General features: G+C 40.4%; 1 protein-coding gene across 1 annotated transcript in view; it reads right to left on the bottom strand.

Annotated features, from left to right (window-relative positions):
• LOC119726446 overlaps positions 1-9,823 on the bottom strand; it is a 40,030-nt gene continuing 30,207 nt past the window's right edge. The window contains exons 4-6 of the mRNA XM_038198103.1: positions 8,769-9,147; positions 4,118-4,188; positions 1-1,518 (exon numbers count right to left, since the gene is read on the bottom strand). Of these exons, the coding sequence (XP_038054031.1) occupies positions 359-1,518; positions 4,118-4,188; positions 8,769-9,147 (1,610 nt within the window). The 3' untranslated portion in view covers positions 1-358. The remainder of the gene's footprint in view (positions 1,519-4,117; positions 4,189-8,768; positions 9,148-9,823) is intronic.

Here is a 9,823-nt window from a genome sequence, read left to right as displayed (position 1 = left end):
AAATTTACTTCATCTTTATACAATTGCAATAAAATGGCATTACCATCATCAGCACTACATAGGGCAACCAGCCAGGGGGGATGCATTTCTCCTTTTATAAAATGCGCCATTTTGAACTTTTTTTATGTTTTAAGTTTTCTTTTTAATTTGTTTTACGTTCATTGTTGACTAGACCAATCACACTGTTCCAATCAGCCACTGATTTGCTCTGCCCTGTAATGTCATCATTTGATTCGTGCCTTCGAGTCACGTGACTCGGTCTCCAACCACAAGCCATTCCACATCTTATCACATCAGCTCATCTATCGATTCTGAGGCGCATAATTGGCAATTGTTGCTGCTGACGACTTGTTCATCTTCAGCCCACGGAGTTGTGCTTCATGGTTGGAGTCGAAATCTTAACCCTCCTGACTGTATCAATGAAGACCAACTCCTTGTGGTTGTGTCTCGGTGCCCGGATGTACCGTTCCTCTTGCTCCGTGTCCTCGGTTTTGATGTCCTCGGATAACTTCCGGTATTCCAAGGTCATACCCGAAAAGGTCCCGCTCCGTCTTATGTCCGGGGACGCTCGGCACTCCAGGTCCTCGGTTTCTGTTTCGACTACCAAGCAGCTGGTCGAGGTAGTCACCGAGGGAACGGCGTATTCCGGCGCGGGAAAGCTCTCCGGAGCCAGGGGTAGATTCTGCCCGCAACGCTCTAACTTATCGTAACCGTTCCCGCTGACTCGATGAGGAAAAACCTGGTTTGACAAGGCGCAGTAACCAACGGAACTAATAGACGAGGATTCTGGTGAGTGTGACGTCATCCAGGGGTCATCATCACCTTCGCAGCACTCGGTTCCCACGTAAACGCTGTCTGTGGCTGTCTCGGGGTCAAGGGTCACGTAGACTGGTCGCAGCTTCTCTCTGACAGCACTTTTGACGTTGATGTAACGGTGGCTGATGACTGACTCCTGTGTATAGTCCTCGGTTGTAGTTTGGCTGGGACCGACTGCGAAATCGCGCCCAACTGGTGACTGAATGTCGACACGGGGAGAGGGGTTCTTACGGTCTCGCTTGTTCAAGCTAGTGTAGCTGTAAGGGCCGGGTGAGGGCTGACGAGGGATAGGCGAGGAGCGTTTAGTGTGGGGTACGGGAACGGGTAAGGGAGGTGAACGAGGGGTGGTGTCATAAATGGGTTCGGGTCGAATTGGGAGTGGCGGGTAGGGGCGTCGCTTTTTGGCCAGAGGAGTCAAGGGTATGGTAAGCAGAGGCGTGCATTTCTTGGACATCAGTCCGGTGACCTTTGACCTGGATTCCCGCGAGGTCTGTGAGAAGGAAGAGGAGGAGGAGGAGGCGTAGGGGAGGAGGCTGGCGGTGTCCTTCCAGCATCTCTCGTACACCACGTGCTTGACGATCCCGGAGTCCGAGTCGTCACTGATGAAAGTCACCTCGCTGCAGCCGGAACGACCGGATTGATCGGAGCCGGAACGATGTGATAGAGTGGACAGATCGGAGCGAACACTCTCGGTGCTGCAGTCTGGCGAAAAAAAGGAAATCAACAGAGAAAAAAAGATGAAAAACAAATGTCTACATTAACTGAAGTTAAGTTTCATTATTGCCGATTGTAAGACAAGTTAAGTTCCCAATGTAAAAAAAAAAATAGTCTTACAAACTGACTGCAAAAATAGTCAGCTGGGGTGCAAGGTGACCGCTTTCCGAAGCCATACGTGACTCGATTTTTAAGAGTCCATTTTTCATTTCTTTTATTTTATTTTAAAAAAAATGATTTCAAATTCAAAAGTAAAGTTTCTGTCTTTAAAATTTCAAAGTGTGATATATTTGCAAAAACATAAACTAATCGCTGTGTGGAATACAGACTTCGCTAAAAAATGTCAATATTTGCTCTGAAGAAGAACTGTATGTTACTTCATCAAATGAAGAAAGAAAAACCAAAAGCTACTTTTTTATCTTCTTTAATCTTGTGTACTTGTTTTTTTTTCCTGTGATTTTCAAACGTTTACAAAATTAAGGCGATCCCCAAAACATTGGTGCCACACCTTTTTAATTACGCCGACTAATTGAATTAAGAGTCCTGCATAATGAATGACCATGACTCACGACAGCAATCAACCTGCCCGTTTCTAATTGGTATCCTTCACATTTACAAACACCCTTTGGACCCCAATATCGTCCCCATATGGTCCTCTGTATAGACCCTATCTGCACTCAAATTGGCATCTCTCCAACATCCCGTATATATAAGCTTCCCCATTCCGTGCTATATTAAACCATCACTAAGTTTTGATCGATAAGGGAAATTATGACAGGAGGTCAACTTAACGGCTGCAAATACCACTCTATGACATCATGCCTATTTTTAGACGGTGCACTCTTAAAACCAACAGTTAAAATACTGACTGTCCTTTTCTTTATGTGTAAAAATGACCACGCGAACAAATCTTGTAAAGTATAGCTGCGAGATAGCAGCCCAACATATCGTGTCTCTCCGTTAGTTAGGTATTTAGTAAACGTTGACATTGTCTATTGCTCCTATATGTCTTGACCAATTTCAACCAAACTTTGTCAAAGGTATCAGCAGCCCAGCCCCAACATGTCACACGACCAAACTGGGGTCAAAGGTCATCATGGGGTCACTGGGGTCAAAACCTTTTTTTTTTTAACTCAAAACACTACTTCTTCCAGAAATTACATGGCACAATCACGTGACTCATTATTGAACACCCATTTGTTGGCCCGCAGAATCCGATCGAGCTTGCTTTTTTTAAGGTAATAACAAAACATATTTACTGAATATCAAAGTGGACGATATTAAACTGTAAAACAGGTGTAGACAGATTTAGCTGGAAAAACAAGACACGCTTGACTCCTTGCTGTAATGCCATAAAGTGACTTTCGTTAATTTAAATCAGTGGGAACTTTTATTTAAATTTCATCCCTCATTTCCACAAGAAAAACAAAGTTTTCCTCAAGCTTAAAACCTCTTATGGACTTCTGATGCCAACGTATAATACCAAACGTTGTTAAACTTAAAATAGAATGACATAAACGTTTGTGGATAGAGACAAAACAAATCTACCGAACAGTACACATAACACGTTTCCCGTTATTAAAAGTAAAAAGGTTTTTTAATAACCTGTGGATCGTTGAAAGCATTTATATAACCACGCAAATCCATACCCACATACACACCCCGTTAAAAACTAAAACGTTCTTCGATCGACTGACCAGGTAAAAAGGGTGACGTACCCCCTCTATATGCCAGATATAACAGGAAGGATCACAATCGTGCAAGCGAAGCCAGAACAATCTAATTTCCAATTGCCAAGGGACTTTTAGGGATTGTTAACATTTTAATGTAATATAATCACCAAAAAAGGGAAGTCGTCACTTGACTTGGGGCTGTGACTCAACGGTTTGAATCATGTGCACGCTACATTGCAATCCTTCCTTTCAATTGCCTTATAGTCGGATGTTAGCCTCGCTGTTGGCGCCATTTTCTGGAAGTCTTGGTTTTTTGTTACCTTTAGTCATGTTTCCTATTATTTGCACATTTTACATATTACCTTAAAGGTGTGTAAACGGTACTGTTTGTCTCATTGTCTCGAGTCATGAGTTTGTTTAACTTCCCTCTTCACTTTTTTTTATGGTGTCACCTTAAGAGGCCTTTGGCCTCAAAATGAATGTTTTCATTCCAACAATTTAGAGCAACATTAGAAGTTAAGACCCGAGTCATTGATCACAATGTAGAACTTTTAAAAAGACATGATAGACCTCAGGGGATCCCCATGAGCCTCAAGAGATCCCAACTTTTAAGAATGCCACAATTACAAAAACTTCTGATCAGTCACGTTGATCGATCATCGATTATCGATCTTTACGACAACTTATGAGCAGTCACAGTGATCGATTAATTGATTATCGATTATCGACCATTACGACACCTTCTGATTATTCATGATGATCAATTAATCTGTTATCTATTATCGATCATTACGACAACCTCTGATCATTCATGATGATCAATTAATTTATTATCGATCATCGATCGTGACGGCTAATTGTAATAACTTTTCGCTGATTGATTAATCGATTATCGATTGCCAATATATACTCACCAGAGCTAATTGTACTGAGGATGCAATTGATCTTCTGAGAGTCTTCGGGGACATCTCTCCCATTACGTATCCTTGATTGATTAACAAATCACAAAATCACCAATAAGTCAATACACCACGAGTCGTCAAATCGATATTAACATGCACAATTCGTTTTCTAAATTTCATTTTAGAATTGACTCTCCTCTTATTTGGACTAGTAAACCAAATCCAAATATTGTTGGTTGAATATAACTGAATGGTTATGGTCTATGGGAATGATACTGCATGTATCTTAAAGGTAGAGTGCAGTTTGTGAATTGTTTTCTTTGTTTGAACAAACAAAAGTGCTCAAATCTAAAGACAGATGCTTACTAACTAACCCGATAAAGTTTTAGCTCCGTTATGCTGTACATTTCGAGAAAGCAGAACAAACATAAACACTATATTCTGGATCTCGATTTCAGATCCAAAGTTGCCGAGTCATATTTTGAATTGTACCCTCTCGTGACTCAATCCCGAAATCAGCATTCGGGACACGATTCTCATTCAGACATTCACGGATTCGCCCAATTGCAAACCAACCACAAATTAGAACACATGGGGGCGGACTCATGGAATTTCCAACAAATGTGTCACTTGAAACATCTTTGAAAAAGATCTTCTCACGTCGTTTTCTTCAAAATGACAGTATGCCAGAATGAATAATTTCACAGGGAGTTTAGTGTCATTACTATCTTTAAGCCAAGCAAGCTTTTGCACAGTAATTTGGTCGGTTACGTTTTTTGAATAGTTGCAAATAGTCTACTCTACCTTTAATAAGGAGGGGAAAAAGTAGGTTGTTGAACGTGACCTTTTGATTTATCGTCACAACTTAGAAGGTCATGCAATAATGTCATTAGAAGTCTCCGACTATGTAGTTTTTTAGAGTGATGTTCAATTTTTATAAATTTAGAAAATTCTCCGCCCCCAGAGAAAGCAAGCCACAAAGCCCTTCAAACTAGCCAAATCAATAACAATCAAAACGAAGCCTCAAACGTCGATCATAATGTGCCAACTTAAGCTCTTTTCTTTTTCAAAACTCGAGAAAGGAAAGTTCAGACCCAGTTAAAACAAATTTGGTAACTTTCCATAACTTGGTATATTTAGAGCATGACGTCTACGTGACTTAGCTGCGAGCTATACTCAAGAAATCAAGAGGAAGTCGAGAAACCAGACTAAAATCTCCAGACCTAAAAACGCCCATTCAAATTAATGTCAAATGTGAAGGGAAGAACTAAACTGAAGACATCCTTTATTCCTGCTACACTATACTCAGGGAAATAAAGCAACTAATCCTCAATGAATTGGCGATGATCCCTTATTGCAAAAAAAAAAAAAATAACTGGGACTAGCGCCCAGAGATTTATGTATTAAATCCAAAGGGGCTGATGGAACTCAATTTGGAAAAGAAGCTAATATTTTAAGATTCAACAGCATGGGTTGTTTTGCATTTAGATTCTATTTAAAAAAAAAAACCCGGCCTTCGCTTATATATAGTAATTGGTTGCCGAATTTAAAGGGAAAATGTCATTACTTTAATTAATGTCGCACCACGTAGGGTCTATTTAAGCCTGGCAAAATATTACATGTGGATCACCATTATGCCGCAGTAGTAAACTAATAATTGAAATCTGTTTTTCCTCGAGCCAGCAAGTCCCCCATTTCGGAAATAGTGTACTCATACCAAACCCTAAATTAATATCCAGAAGATCATACGAGCAAATTTGTGTTAGTTTGCTCAATAACAGGTGACGTGCGAGACTTCAACCCAGTGCCATTTGAAAACACGGCATACAGAAGCCTTACATTTTAGATCCCTTCCCGCCTCAGTTGGATAAAAAGGAATTCTGTCAAAGCTGTCTACATAAGGCAAAAAAAAAAAAAAAAATTCTGCTCCCGGTTACCCCAGCTACCCTAGTTTGATAGCCCCTACCCTAATATTTGTTGAAAAAAACGAGGAAAAAGTCCCGACAATCATCAATTACTTCATTTTACTCCTGACTACACGCAGAAACCCTCATGTGATCGTACACAAAAAAGTGCCCCCCAAAAATATAATTTCCCTACCTACCTACCCTATTTTCAAATGCCTAATCGGAAGCAGAACTATTTATTTTTGGCCCAAGTGTAAGACGATACGTATTACGATTCATGATTTGATCTGAATTCTATTACATTTGGAGTAGATGGTTGAATTAGGTTGGTTTAGGATCTATCGCTTACTCGAAAAATGTTTTGGTGCGAGGGGGATTTGGTCGTACGCACCAGACCCACTCTTGAAGGTAGTTGACTCTGTGCCAACCTGCTAGTTTCAATTCCTGTTCTGGCCTGTTCCTCTTCGCGACTTCAACCCCCCTCCCCCTCCCCTATACTTCAGGATGTCTGACTAACCTCCTGTCGGCATACACACAGCTAGCCTACTTCATGCCACACATTTTAAAGGGTCCATGAAAATGATTGTTTTTCCAAGGAACATGTTTTGTACAACTTTCGACTACTCTTGAATGTATGAAAACTATTTGACATCCCCTTTTGGTTAATTGTATTGAAAAGTGTACTCTTTTATCCATCTAAAATTGTCCATGCTTTTCCCGACAACCGAGGGCGTTGTTGTTGTGATGTCATTTCAGGAAAGACACTGTTCAATTGAGGGGTTTTCTGTTCAAATTGTGAACCCCCAAATTTGCTCATTGAAAACATTGGTAAGAAAGTTTGCTCACTGGGTTACTGCCATGTACTGACACAACAACGAATCACCAAACAACAACCAATTTACGACGGCAAAATATCCAAAATGTTGACAAATTTTGGTGCTGAAATAACTGTAACATTGAGGTTTAGGCATGAAATGACATCACACTTTCGCTCATGAATATGTAAAATAAAATTAACATCAAAACAAAAAAAGGCACAAAAAACCTTGAAAATGGCAAAATAAAAGTTGAAAATAAAGTTAAATGCAAAGTTAAACACAAAGGTGCATTTTCATGAACCTTTAAGAGCATTTCACAAACAATTACATTGCATTTTTTTAGCCTCACTTAATAACTGTTTTCAACAAAAGAAATTTTAAGTAAAATGCTCAGTAATGCAGCAGCTGCTTTCAAGTACGTTCTCTTCTCTTATTCCTTTCCATAACAATTGAAGTAAAGCACAAAATATCCACGACTTTTTCCCACGTTAAGAGGTGTCCTATATAGTTGTTGCCACTTGAGCATCGATAAAGTTTGAAGTTATTTAAAAGTTGATAATGCCCAGAGAAATATTGGCCTGTGTCCGCAACGTTTCGCATTGATTTATTGCACTTGAAGAAGTTTTCATGAACACTCGACTTATCCTCTATTAAAACATCATACGCTGATGTCTGTCTATGTGATGTCTGTCAGTCTGTTTGTCTGATGTCTGAATGTCGCTTTTTTTTGTAAAAGGCCCCAAAAAATCTGATTTTGCGGTCATCCAGTCTGTGGAGGTCCTTAACTGGTATGCACCGATTTCATTGTCCTCTGAAGTCACGGTTGGCACAGGACAAATGATTGATATGTTTTGTTTTGCTTTATTTGGAATTTTCGGGGTTTTTTTGAGACTTTGAATAGTGGAAACACTCACAATTATCGCTATTACGCAAAACATAACGTTCATGATGTAAATCTGGTAAATTGCTGAATTCGTACGATATGAATGTGCATTTCGAAACCTGACCGAATGTAATGAACACCTTCGCAAAAATAAGTCAATTGAGGGCGCACTGACCAGCTAGCGGGTGCCGCGCAAAGCGCGGCATCCCGCAAGAACTTTAAAGTCTTGTTCGTTAAAAAGGGCAAGCCGAGTCTGTTTTTTAATGCATTACAGTGAATTACGGAGGGGAAAAAAGGAAATTGCCATGACGTTATTGCATACCAATTATAACTTAGACGACAGGACTTTTATTTTGTTGTTGAAGGGCGTCCACTTTTAGGACTCTGTTTTGGAGTCTTAGTGATTGTGTTGCAACTACAAGCTGATTGTCATTCAAAGCAGATGTTAAGATCAAAGGTCATGTTATGACAGTATGTATTGGAAGTCTTAAGTTGCAATATGTATGTATACTAAAATAGAAATCAAGCATTGTCTCAAACTGATAAATACCAAGACATCATAACAGAAAATTAAAACCCTTTAAATTACTATACTTAACAAAATTTCAATGTGGTCTTTTGAAAAGAAGGATTGCAATGGTGCCAGTGTGCAAATAAACTTTGCATAAACTACGTCAGGCTAAATAAATACCATTAAAACAAAAGCAAAGCAAGCGGAAGATTGACTCTTATAGGCTCCATGTACAAGTACCCCTTCAACGGCCAGAAAAGGAGAGTTGGGGGAGACCTAGAATGGTTCCCGGTCCATCCACTGCGTATTTCGAATGATCCAAAGTTAAAGGAATAAAATGGTTTTATTTCCAATGTATTCCCATGCGTTTAGAACACCGTCTTAGCAATTTGAAATGAAACAAAAGAGGACAATTATTTGCAAATTTCTCATCCATGGAAGTTTTTGGTTGGATACGTTTTGCGCTGAATGAACAAACAGGAAAACAAATATAGCACAGTAGTGTTCAAAACAAAACTAATGCAATTATGAAATGTCAGCCTACCTTGGTAAGGATAAAATGCCGAAGCAACAAGCCAGTCTGCCGCGATGCCACAGCTTGGCTAAGTGAAAAGCAAAACTGGCGATAGCAAACAAGGCCACCAAGATGACAAGAACAAGGAGGATGATGAGCAGCCGGTCCCTGGGTCCAGGGGGGTCCACTTCGGCCCCTGGGGTGCGCTCAGGTTTGGGTAGGCCCGCATCAGTAGCGGGGATCTTGGTGGAGGGGCCCGGGGGAGGCGTGACCGGGCGAGCGGTCATGAAGAGCCCCGTGAATCCAGGCACCGTGGACCCATCCTGATCGTTATCCGACCCGGGCGAGGGACCCGTCACAGGGTGCGTGCTGCCCGGTGGTCTGCTGGGAGTTGGCATTGGCGGAACCGCTTCATTTACGACCGGGGCAAAAGGGGAAGTGAGAACTAATTTAGAAATCAGTGAAGATGACTTTGAAGGGACAATACACGCCTACTACTGATAGTTTGCGACGTTGAACCGGCATAACGCTTCAGTTTAAGGCTTCTTGCACGCATCAAAATCCATCATGATTTCTTGGCCCAAATTAAGAGCTTTGATAAACGTGAATCGCCATCCCTTAGTATAATGACACGTTTAATAGCCTAAGTGCTAACGGTGAGCGTATTTCACAGGGGTTAGCAAGGAATTATATAGCAATCAAATTTAGCGTAAACTAAGGATCATGTGCTTTAGGATTTGCGCTTTATAGTTCCTTTGCTATAACAGAAGGCACACCATAGACATCAAAAGGTTTCGTAATATCTGCCAATAAATGCTTAAATTTAGCACAGGGCAATTACAATTACTTTTTCCTATAATTTTGTTCTAAATAGATTATTTTATTAATTTTTTTTCACAAGATTTATAAAATGTGGATACATTTTGGGGGCCCAACGAAAGCATTATTATACATTGGTACATTAGGCGAAACAAAAACCACACATCCATTTATACAGCCGTAGATAGTGGTTACCTAACGTCTTTGTACATTTGTTATACGTGTGTTATACACCTCTCTGCGGTTTGATACATTTCGCATTCATA

The sequence above is a fragment of the Patiria miniata genome, unplaced genomic scaffold (genome assembly GCF_015706575.1).
Source record: "Patiria miniata isolate m_02_andy unplaced genomic scaffold, ASM1570657v1 HiC_scaffold_2, whole genome shotgun sequence".
Lineage (NCBI taxonomy): Eukaryota > Metazoa > Echinodermata > Asteroidea > Valvatida > Asterinidae > Patiria > Patiria miniata.
Note: the sequence above shows the minus strand (reverse complement) of the source record. Positions and strands in the feature narration are given on the sequence as shown.